The 12,689-nt window shown below is 47.1% G+C and overlaps 1 protein-coding gene across 3 annotated transcripts in view; it reads right to left on the bottom strand.

The window, feature by feature from the left end:
* dop (microtubule-associated serine/threonine (MAST) protein kinase dop) overlaps positions 1-12,689 on the bottom strand; it is a 297,922-nt gene that overhangs the window by 111,906 nt on the left and 173,327 nt on the right. For all 3 annotated transcript variants that reach the window (XM_075672078.1, XM_075672079.1, XM_075672080.1), the window contains one exon: positions 413-809. In XM_075672078.1, the coding sequence (XP_075528193.1) occupies positions 413-809 (397 nt within the window). The remainder of the gene's footprint in view (positions 1-412; positions 810-12,689) is intronic.

The following is a 12,689-nucleotide window of genomic DNA, read 5'->3' as shown; positions in this document are numbered from 1 at the left end:
CTTTTTTGCGTGGTGAGACATATGACATACAACATGCGTCAGACACGATGACATGTGCCTGTGCAAAAAAAAAAAAAAAACTTGCTATCGCACGCAAGAACTTCATATTTCGGAGCAACACATGACTCACGGGAGGCTTCGTACGAGACGTTTCACGAGCAAGCGCGAACAATAACTAGAACTCGATCGTCTTAGCAAGCGAAAAATAACCATTATACACGAGACGAAAGATTTCGGTGCAGTTGACCTTTTATATCGGTACACTGCACTCCCACGCGGTGAAGGAGCAGGATGAAAAGGAAGGCAGGAAAGGTAGGGGGGAGGTCAACCAGACGCACGTCCGATTTGCTACCCTACACAGGGGAAGGTGTTTAAGGGAAGAAAACGGCGACCGAGCGGTCAAGAGACTCGCCTGTGGCCAGCGCTCCCGCGCAGAAGGATGCCGTGCACGACGAGCTGAGCAGCTGCCCCAGCTGCCCGCCCCCGGCGATGCCCACGCCGTGCAGCAGCAGCGATGTGGCGTGGTGGTAGTGGTGGTGGCTCGCGCCAGAGAGTGCCGCCGACGGAGGCATGCACGCCAGGGATTCCCTCCGGCGCCGCTCGGTGCTGCACCGGCTCCGGTGCACGCCGTGCCGGGGACCCAGCGGGCTCCAGCCGGGACTCAAGTCGCAACCACCGCCACCCGCGGAAGTTTCGTCGGCAGCCGCCAGGCGCCGCGGCGAGCAGTTGGGGGGCGTCCGAGAGAGGAAAGCGCCCGGCCCGGTGCTGCCGATCAGCGCGCCGCCTGGAGACGTGGAGGACGAGTCCAACTGCACGAAAGGAAGCACATAACGGAAGCAATCAGGCTGAATCTATAGGACCGGCAGATAAATAAAAAAGAGATGTCCAGATCCCCAACGCCGTGGCAATGCAACAAGGTGGCGGGTCGGGGAAAGTTCGTCTGTGTGCCGGTGAGCTCCAGGACCTGATCAGCATGAGCTCTTGTAATCGATTTTGTAGATCCTCCCCATCACAAAGCTCAGCACTGAAGAGGCAGTAGCTCTCAGACTTATTCAGACCAACACATTCCCAAACCTACACAGGTACAGCAAAATGCACCCACATACATATCGCGGCATCTGCCCCTGGTGCGGCGACACACGCCCTACATTCTTTCACATCTCGTGGGGGTGCGGGGGCAAGCCTCAACACTTAAAGACGCCAAGCACGACATTTGAGCGGTGGGAGGTACAGCTGACCGGCGATACCCTGGCGGGACAAGACGCTCTCGTCCAGCAAGTACGTCGCGCAGCCATGGCAAGTGGAGTCCCGGAATGAGGACACTACCTACTCGACCTCAAGAGCAACGACCTCAATGGTCCAAATAAATGTTCTCTCTCTCTCTCTCTCTCTCTGTAGATCGCTTGTTACCTAGCTTCATCTGGCGTTCCACAACATGTCCGCGACATGCCCGTGTAAGGAGAGCAATCGCGTGTGTGACGCGAGCGTGTGTGGGATGACAAAAGCAAGGCGACGGCACGAGGCCAGTAGTATGACGAATGATTTATTATATACTCCGACAAAGAAACGTTACCATCGGTTTAGGTAAAGCCTGAACCGATGCCGATCGTAGTAGAACTGAAGTATACTTGTCATGCCTGCTCACAGTACCGGGAGCAGAGGCTGAAAGCTACATCGCCTGACAAAATGCCCCCGCTCCTATTGCAGCTGGGCACGCAGACCGATGAACATAAACCGATGCCGAAGGCGGTGCCACGTTACCGTCCGAAAGAGCTCGCTGCCAGGAGGAAAGAAAAAAAAAGTTAAACTATAGGGTTTTACGTGCCAAAACCACTTTCTGATTATGAGGCACGCCGTAGTGGAGGACTGCGGAAATTTCGACCACCTGGGGTTCTTTAACGTGCACCTAAATCTAAGCACACGGGTCTTTTCGCCCCCATTGTAATGCAGCCGCCACGGCCGGGATTCGATCCCGCGACCTCGTGCTCAGCAGCCCAACACCATATAGCCACTGAGCAACCACGGCGGGTGAGGAAAAAAACAGCGAAAGCCGGAACACACTCGTTTTTTGTAAGATAATTATAACTATGCAGCGCAACGCACGCGCTAATAGAATCAAAGAGATAGCTTGCACGTGGAAAGGAGCGTTAAGGTTGCTACTCTCTCATGTTACGCACCTGGCTGTGGTCATGTAAGCACAGAGCCACGGACCGTTGAGCTGTGGGACCAATGTAAGTCAAGAGAAGGCTAGCACATCCCAGAGAGAGAGAGAGAGAGCGAGGTAGGACGAATTAATCGACAACTCAAAGCGCAGGGACAATAAAATATGGCAAATGAGTTATGCATGAATCCGCAATGTGAACGTTAGAACAGGGGGGAAAATGTCGCCCACACGAGATCAGCACGAAGCTCCCAGGTAAGCCCATACAACCTAGCGTTCTGTTTAGCTCGGGTGGCAAAGTGACCTAGGCCCGGAAAGGAGTTGGTCCCGGGTTCAAATGCCGAACTAGGATGGGTTTCCCTTCAAGAGGAAGCGTTAGCTTGGGCCCAACTCCGATGCGGCTTATTCAAATACATGGAAAACGCTAAAAACGCTCTTCTGAGATAACTCCTGGACCGATTTTAAAGAGATTTGTTGCATTCGAGAGAGAAAGTTAAATTCTAGTAACTTTTGGAAGCGGAATTCCGCTTTAGAACCTGAATTTTGTTAAAATAATATTTTTAAATACGCAAGTTCGAAAAAAATAGACGCACAAAGTTTATAAATTAATAGCTCTGCATCAAGAACAGATATCGCGGTTCTGTAAGCTGCATCCATTAGATAATTCAAAGCGGACAAATTCAGTATGTCAATTCATATATTATGTCAATTTGTTACGTTGTGTACCAGGGTTCTGCGAAAGCTGTATTTCCATGTTACTGAATGTTTTAGGTTTATGTGTAATATATCAATTTTGTCCGCCTTAAATGTACATATTCAATTCACAGAATTGTGATATCATTCTTCCTTTCTGAGTTATAGTTTAAACTCGATAGTTTCGTTTTCTCAAAATTTTAATTTCTGCCAATCCTAAATAAAAAAAAATTGACGACCTAAATCAAACATTCGAAACCAAGAGTCACTAGATTTTACGTTTTTCTTTTAAGTGCAACAAACGTCGCCAAATTTGGTGCAGTGGTTGCCGAGAAAAACGAATTCTCCTTTTACATGTATTGAGATAGGAGCAGCCGAGCTAAAGCTTCCTCTCAAGTGCAAAGCTTCATTTCTGAAAAAAAAAAAAAAAAACCCGCGGGAGTTTTCTTTGTAGAGTCACGACAATGAATTGGCATCCACTCTTGGATGGATGACCATTCTTCCCATTCTTGAAACTTCCCTCGCCGTGCGGATTCGAACGGAACTCATTTACCATGCGCGTCAGTACTCTTACAGAGGAAAGAAAGAAAGGTCACGCAAAATGGATTGCCGTATAATGAAAGACGGATCGGATCTGGCCCTTGAATACGCTCCCCACATCGAGAACAAAGACAGAACTTCCCACCGGCAGCAGTTTAATCACGTGAGACGCCGCGCCAGTTAATAAGCGACGCGCTCGAATGTGATCTGAAGTGCCGGCCAAAAGACGGGGGGTGGGACTTAGACCGCCTCGAGGCATTGTTCGAGCCATGCTCGTGTATATGTACGGAGCGTCTGAGTCGAGCGAACTTGAATTAATGAAGAGATTAGAACACGGCATCCGCGTGTGCAGAGGCGCTATCGAGAGCACTTCTGAAGGGCGGCTTAACGTGTAACGCGCCGCGGCCTTATCACACCTACGCACCCGGAACAGGCATATATCGTAAGATTCCAAGCGTTATGAAGTTGCCACGTGTCACCGGGCGAATTTAACAGGTTCTCCCTGCCGCGAAGCGTACGACTGCCCCCTCACATACCGTATATGAACAGTCGTGCCGAAGCAGGTGGGCGCCCCGTTCAAGAAATAGAATAAGTACGGTAGAGGACCTGTCGCACGTGGACACGCACTCCGCTTAATTGGAGAGTGTAATCTTCCGTGAAATGAGAGGGAACCGTTTTTAATGTGACGGCGAGATCGCACTATGACGCAATATCTTTAAGAAGGCGCGAGGTGTGCTTTGGTGGGGTCTGTCTTTACCGCAGTGTTAACTGCCACGGCTTCCCGTCTACACCTCGTGTGTCTCCGGAACTGTCAACGCCGCCGGCGGTGCGGCGCGCGTTCAACGAATAGGGGTTCACACCATATAGGTACTGAACTGTCGGTGTCTGGCTGGAGTTATTGATGCCGCTGATCACTCGTGTGGCGATTTCAAGGTGTGTATATACGATTATGGGCTGCTATGCTACATGGCACCGACCGTTGCGGATGCAGGTGACTTGCACTCTCAAACAAAATTATACCCTTTGGGTCGTATATTGCCACACACAACAATGATCTTCATCTGTCTTGTTCGCATTTCCGTTCTTTAACGCTGCGAGCCCGGTATTTCCAAGTCACGAACGGCATACACGTCATCAGCATGACGGAGCATTCTCGGCAGGAAAGTAGCGAGCGCAGCGCTTTCAAGAAATGAAACGCAAGCAAGGCAGATGACGTCTATTGTTTAGTGGCAAATATACACCTCAAAGGGTGTACGTTTGTCTAAGGGTGTAAGATGTATGCACAGAGCGTAGCCGCTATGTGCCGGTAAAGGTGGGTTGCGCGACCGCGTAAGCTATCGCTCCGCATCGCAGTGCCCAGGTTATTATTTTTTTTTTTAGTTCTATGCTGAAAAGAATTGACTTCACGGCGCCTTCTCTCGCGCGAAATGAAAGTGAAGAAACAGGAGTAAAATGAAATGAACATCGTTGGATTTTCAGAGCACTTCATTCGCGTAAAATTTATTCAGGCAAAATCTATTACCCTAGGACATATACGATCGATGTACTGCCTACCACTTTACCTATCCAATATACGAGACGCGAACTGTGTAGAGAACGGCAGGCGGTAAACGAAGAGAAAAATTTATATTGGCTGCTGCTGCAAAGTGCTCGAAAATGACGTTTGTTCGCTGACATGCCATCTCGCATGCCGTTACGCGCAGCTCGGCAGTACATAGTGGCAATCTGAGCCTGCGCGCAATATATACAGTCAGAGAGAGAAATGCCGCCATGTACCAAATGGGAGAAACGACATTGCCCGTGACGTGACTGACTTCATTACGCATCCGCCCCTCGGGACCAACAAGAGCGAGTTTGCCTACCAGGTGTGGTCTTCTGTACGAGTCCACCTAGTGGACATGTCCATTTCGTCAGTTCTTGAAGCTCTGATTGGCTGGGCTGGGCTGCGCATCCTCGGCAACGAGGTGCCACAGCCAATCAGCACTTCAGCAGAACGACGAAATGGACATGTACCTTCCCAGCACAGACGCGCAAGAAATGAGCACAGTGTGCGCCAGGGGACGCTGCCGTCTGCTACAATGTTTCCGTGGTAACAGCTACCGCAGAAAAACAGAAGACAAAAGAGCGAAAGAACGGGAACATAAACGAGCAGATTGTCAGCGAAGCAAAGGAGAAAGGAAATGAACGAAATTATTCTAAGAAGCAAAAGTGCATTGGTGGAGGGAAAAAAGAAAGCAAGCAAAAGAAAATGAAGGAAAAGAAAAAATTGCTGTCTCTCCATAGTAGGCGAAAAGAAACCTGGCAGACGAAAACCGAGGGTTGCCAATGCAGACGACAAAATTTCGCACAAAAGATGGGCAATAAATAAGAACAAAGAGAACCTGCAATCGCCTATAAAGAAGAAACTCTCGTATAGGAGAAGAACGAGAATGAAGAGAATATCCACACGTGAAGAGGAGACAAATACAAAGAAAACATTGCTAAACGGCGGCCCACCAAACAGCTCGAGCAAGAAAATAGACTCTGTTCTAAGCCCCCGGTAGGGTATATACGACGTTGTTTCAGGGCGTGTACGTCTCGTCGGCGTCGTCTCGCCGCGTGAGACAACAACGGTGGCCCACCGCAATCATATAGGACCAGAAGAAGCATGGCTATGTACGCACTGTTTTTGTCGTCAGCTCTCTCGGAGGACCTTCTGCAAACGTTTGCGTTAGCAGACGATAAAAGACTGTCTACCGCGGATGGGAAAGAAACTACATAAAGCAATACGTGCAGCAGCGTGCAGCTCTTCAGGTGCAGAAATAATAAAACGAAATAAAACGCAAAAATGTCGGATAAGGTACAGACCAGTATAGGCGGTGCGTGCGCAACTATGCACGCAGTCGGCTCCGCGAAATTTGTCTGCGCGCGCGCACGCACGCACGCACGCACGCACGCACGCACGCACGCACGCACCCACCCACCCACCCACTCACCCACCCACACACACACACACACACACACACACACACACACACACACACACACACACACACACACACACACACACACACACACACAAACAAACACACACACACACACACACACACACAGAGAGAGAGAGAGAGAGAGAGAGAGAGAGAGAGAGAGAGAGAGAGAGAGAGAGAGAGAGAAAACGACAGATAACAACTTAAAGGAAAAACCTCCCAGCAGCAGAACAAAAGACTTGCGAGCAGTCTGCAATGACACGCTCGGCTTTTGCGCTGTCGCCTGCTTCTAGAATTGAGCAGACGGAACAACGCGAACTATCGTAGAGATATAAATAAATAAATAAATAAATAAATAAATAAATAAATAAATAAATAAATAAATAAGTAAATAAATAAATAAATAAATAAATAAATAAATAACAAGGCGTGGAAAACGCCCCGTTTTTCAAAAGTGGCTCTGACAGAGAAGAGGTCGTAGCGCACACACAAAACACGACACGCGCGAGCTCGCTCCGGAAGATATACGATGCGTTATTAAAAACGACAGTTGAAAAGTCCGGGAAACTGTGCACTGTACTGCCGTGTTGAGTTAACTCTCTTCCCAGGACGAAAAAAAAAAGATAATCTAATCCACGAACCTCAAAAATGAATTCTCGGCATCGTCCCGGACGTGACAGAGAACGACTAAAAGCATCAGACACACCTACTGTCGCGTCAGGTGCCACACTTGTCCCCTGAATATAGTTCGGTGCAGCTGTCGGTGTAAGCGCCTGTTGGTATGTGTGCATGTGGCTTTCCAATGCACGCTTTTTAACGTTCTTATCTCGGTTCAGAGAAACATACCAGACATTCTTTCTCATGACACCTTATTTTTTTTTCACGCAATGAGCAAATATCTATTATATATATTAACTATTATTGTATAGTTTAGTCTTAGTGATATCGCAATCAAAGAGGGTTTGTGCCGATGTAGTGTTGTAAGTACGTGAGCGTTCTTTTGGCAAGGATAAGAAAGGGTTATAGCAAGGAAAACTAAGAGTCATTTATACAGCTTGTTTCTTCTTAGGCCCAAGAACGGTTCATTCGCTCCATATTTTCCTTTTTTTATGAGACAGTGAGAAGCACCAAACATTTTTTGCGTATTGCGCCAAAAAAACAGAAAAATAAAGGTCTCGATCGTTCGTGCGCTCGCCCCATGAACGGCGATGGCTACGAAGGGAATGCGAGCAGACGACAGCCATTGCAAAACGACAATAATAATACAACCACAGCCAGACTACCTAACGTGCCGCACACATTTACCATATTTATGCGACGCAGCAACGTAACGACGGCCACCTATGAGACGACAGAAATAAAAAGAAAAAGGGCAGACAGCGCCCGTCGTCTGCTTGCATAACGCCGACCAGACGACACAACACCGATACGCAGACACCTCTTGGAAAACAAGCGGCAGAAAACCATTAATCGTTAGACACGCAAAAAGCGCACAGAAAAATACAGGCTTGTTCGTAAGATGGGTGACTCGACAGAAACACGTGTTCTGCGAACCGAATAATGTATGATGATGAGGCCATGTGATGGTGGGACATCATTCATGGCCGGCATGTTCGTTTTATAGCAGTCGTCCTAGACAGTCATGGAATGAAAATATTAATACCTTTCAGCAGAGTAGGTAAGTGCCTAAATATCAAAAGAGGGCCTTGAAAAATCATCGACAATTTATTAGATATTTGCCGACGCAGGCGGCAATCTGAAGAAATACGGCGGAGCTGCAGCGAAGCATTCAAACATAAGCAGCTTGCGTTATAGTGCTGAAAGCGGATGAGTTACAAGACGTAGTTCTGGCTCAATATCTTGACTGCTAACACACATTTTTGAACCAGCAATGCATCTGTAACACATCAATTTCTTTCTTTCCTTCTTTCTTTCTTTTTTCCTTTCTTTCTTTCTTTCTTTCTTTCTTTCTTTCTTCGTTTGGTCGAACAGCGGGGTACTTCATCTTCAACACACACCAAAAGATAAACTTAACAGCTTCCTACTTTTTATATTTCATCACTTGTTTGAAGCTTTGGCATTGGCTATGATTTTTGGATACCAGGTTGTTCAGTAATCAGACATTTTATTTCGTCGAAGCCAGTAAAATACGAACAACGCTAGCTTTGGATGTCAATTTGAACAACTGTAAGCAGAAATAGATAACGGCAGTCGAAGCATTGAGCACTTCTGTTAGTCCAATCTCCCGATACGAGCGCCAGCAACAAGCCCACCTCCAACAGATTTGTGTGTTACGTCTTCTACACCAAATTCATAATTGTTACACCGTCGTCGCTTCATCTGAGTTCGCGACATCGTTTTTTTTTTACTCTTCCTGCTTCGTCTTTCAAGAGCAGTTCGTGGCTTCAATGTGTTATACCAACGAGAGATAACTTCATGCCCCCCCCCCTTTTCTTTTTCATTAAGATTATCGCCTCTTTATTATCTTTTGAAGTGTGATCTGCCGCCATTTTGAAGACAGGTCGTTTCCTCACTACCGCATCCCAACCATTTCGATTATATATTCATCCTGGAAGTGAGTTCTTTTCTTCTTTCTTTCTGTCGTAGAAACTACCATGGAAAGAGTAACGACAAGAATGTTCGAATGAAGAGTACGTTTTTGCCGTGTTGTTCTTGTCGCCTTAGTTATTACTGGTGTTGCCGCTGCTGATGCAGCAGCACTGCGATCAAAGCTGCCTCTAGACCCACAAAAGTGCGTTACTAGAATGTTCTTTATTCGCAACTAAAGAAGCAAGCAAGCCAGTCCGCAAACAAGCAAACAAGCAAGCAAGCAAGCAAGCAAGCAAGCAAGCAAGCAAGCAAGCAAGCAAGCAAGCAAGCAAGGAATTCGTCCCACGTTCGGCCTTCCATGCGAAGCGATAGCCAACAAAGGTGAAATTTGTTGCATTTGAGAGAGAAAGTTAAATTCTAGTGACTTGGAAGCGGACGTTCGATTTAGGGCCTGCATTTTGTTAAAAGAACCTTAAAGAATTCGCATGGTCGAACAAAAAATAGACGCACGAGATTTATAAATTAATAGCTGTGCATCGAAACAGATATCGCGGTTCTGTAAACGGCACACATTAGACTATTCAAAGCGGACAAATTCGACACGTCAATTTATATCTTACGTGAATTTTTTACGTTGTGTACTAGGGTTCTGCAAAAGGTTTATTTCCATATTATTGAACTTTTTTAGATTAAAGTGTAACACATGAATTTTGTCCGCTTTAGGTGCACCATCAGATGCAATTTACAGAATTGAGATACCATCTTCTTTCTTGCCGAATTATAGAGTTGTAAACTTTATAGTTTCGTTTTCTGAAAATTTTCGAATTTCGCAAACTTTTAATAAAGGAAATGACGATCTAACTATAAATTCGAAACCAACAGTCACTAGATTTTACGTTTTTCTTTTAACTGCAACACACCTCGTCAAACTTGGTGAAGTGGTCGCCGAGAAAAACACATTCTCCTTTTACATGTATTTAGATAGGAACACCCCAGCTAAAGCTTCCTCTTAATGACAAATCAAGGACACGTTGAGCCTCCGAAGATTTCGGCCAGCGCCGAACCCTCGACGACAGAAGACGGAAGTGGATGTGGAAAACCAGAGCTGCAGACGCCAGTTCCGGCGTAACGGTCAAGCCTTGCAAGAAGAGGCGCAACAAAGACCGTTGGGAGAAGGAACTACAAAAGAAGAAAAAAAGAATGAGTGTAGGAGTACCAAGTGCCATCGCCGCGGTAAAGTGATCGTACTTCAGGGGCTCAATGAGGATCAACGGGGAGAAAAACGATATGACAGAAGACCGTAGCAGACGACAGAGGCCCATACGAAACTGAGCCTGTGCAATCGGAAAAACAGCTCTTTGAGCCTTCCCTCTCACCAGAAAGAAAAAAAAAGAAATAATGGACAAAGCCAACGAAATCGGAAGCCGGGATAGCAACGCACAACTTCTGGTAAAAACACTGTTGGAACGGCCAACGGTAGATGTAGATGCAGATGTAGAGCGTACACGTTAGTGGCACACACACTCTGGGGGATTGGCGAAGAACCGGGTAGTTCCATATAACAATAAGAGAAAGAGAATTACAATATAACTGTAAACAAAACTGGTGAATCGACGACATTCCTGTTTCTTCTTTTCTTCTTTTTTGTTTTTCATCCGAAGCCGTTACAAACAAACAAACAAAAAAAGCAGACGACAGGCACATGTTGCTGCAATGTCAGGCAAATAACGTTTATCGGCTTTCTAAGGCCAAGCTGCACTTCAAGATTAAACAGTAATACTTACGGTGAAATCTAACACGAGCAAGAAGCACGACCAACATCGATGGCTATTAGCACCGCAACGAACGCCTAGTGACAGCAGACAAATACAAACGAAACAAACAGAAAAGAGAACAGGCGGGAATGAAATAAAACTTTCAAGAACGTTCCAAAGCACTCCGCTTGTGGAGAAAGCTGCCGAAGCAGTGGACTAAAATGACGTGACGGAGAATATGGGCGGGCAGACGAGAAGTGAATTCGTCGTCGTGTTTCCTTCCGGAAGAAGTGCATTCGACGCAGCATTCTAGGACGAAAGGAACAACGCGAGGAAGTTTCGGACGATCCAGCGGAAGAAGGAAATAAACGGTAACGTGGAAGTACAGCTGTACGGTAACATTTTTCTTTCTTCTTACACCCCGGGTGGTGCAAGATATCTGCTTAACAGTGTAATTTATATTCGTAACAGTGACTAAATTATAGTCGTCTGCTCATTTTTAATAAAATTTACACCTCCTCTTTGGTGTTGACAAAAAGAAACGCAGAGCTAAGAAGGCGGGACCAAATGATGTCACACAACTCGCTCAATGACGCACCCCACCATACCCAGACTCTTTCATTTCTCACGACACGGCGTTTTTACATATGTATATCGACGAACCCTGGGGCCAGCTAACAGGGCTACGTCAATAAATTAACATAAGCAAGAGGTTCACTCAGCCATTCCGGGGATGCTGGTGCAACTTTGTTGCACGTTCGACGTTCGAGCTCAGAATCCCTGCAACAGCACCATGTGACAACATTGATTTTCACAGCGTCTAGTCACTGTTGGTCTACTGTTTTCCGTAGAAGAGGCTCACATTGCCCATGAACGTAAGCAAGGACAATACATGGCAGCTTCCTGGAGCTCTCCGTGCAAGAAAATGACCCAAAGACACAAAAGTACACCAAAATCGTTGACGTAACACAAATATCATAGGTACCGCGTTTTGAGCGCGGTATTTAGAAAACGAAAGCTTCTGTGCGCTGTCTTTTGCCAACAATGAACATTTTCCTTCTTTTTTATCGCGACAGGAAAGCACACAGCGTTCAGATAACGCTATCGTCGTAAACACCTTTCGCGTTACTGTTTATTGTCTCCTTAAAGAAGTATCGCGGCGGCACTCTGCACACTCGTTGCCTTCTGCTGTTGCAGAAGGACAGCAAGAAAACGAGTTCTCATAGGAGCACTGTGAGCAGACGACAACAAAGAGTTTCGGGAGAGAGAAGAGCAAGGAACAATGACAGGCGCTTGTTTGCGCTGGAACAATAGCCACACACAACGCCAGAAACAGGCGCACGTACTGCATGCGCACTATAGCCGCGCGCTAAAGCAGCGCGTGCGGCGGGCAGTGCGGAAATTAATCTCCACCAAGGTTCAAAGGCCACCAGCGGGACGTCTTTTCCTCTCCGGAGAGCCCACGGGCCATTCAACGCAGGCGGCTGTTTTCGCCGGCAAGCAGACGACACACCTCGCACAGTACGAGCTGCTTCGCGCGCGTCGTCTGCAAAGCATATATCGCGACGTTGCGTTCACGGGCGCTTACAGCAGAAGCGATTTAGAAAGAGGCGTGGCGGAACGCGCGAAGCACCTTACGAACGGTCGCGCCTGGCAGGGAATATAACACGGCTCGCCACAGAACGACGCGAACGCGCTATGCCGGCGCGGGGTCTCGCAACGCTGTGCACCGAGACACAGACACAGCCGTAGCCAGAGCCTAAATTGCTCCCCGTGCACGACAGGGGACGTACACGGCATGCATAATAAACGTGCACACGGTAAACGCGGGTTCAGGCCAGACGAGCGTGTTATCAAGTTGAAAGATATCGTAGGGGGAGCCATTTTGTGAGTCCAGTACATGTTCGCGTATGCGTTTAAGACGTGCACTTTCGTTTTATGTTGCTCGTTGAAAGTCGGAATGAAGGGGTAAGGTACACACGAGAATTTCAGAATTCTGAAGCGTTTTTGTGCGTACAATAAAAG

This window comes from Dermacentor variabilis, chromosome 10 (genome assembly GCF_050947875.1).
Source record: "Dermacentor variabilis isolate Ectoservices chromosome 10, ASM5094787v1, whole genome shotgun sequence".
Classification (NCBI taxonomy): Eukaryota; Metazoa; Arthropoda; class Arachnida; order Ixodida; family Ixodidae; genus Dermacentor; species Dermacentor variabilis.
Note: the sequence above shows the minus strand (reverse complement) of the source record. Positions and strands in the feature narration are given on the sequence as shown.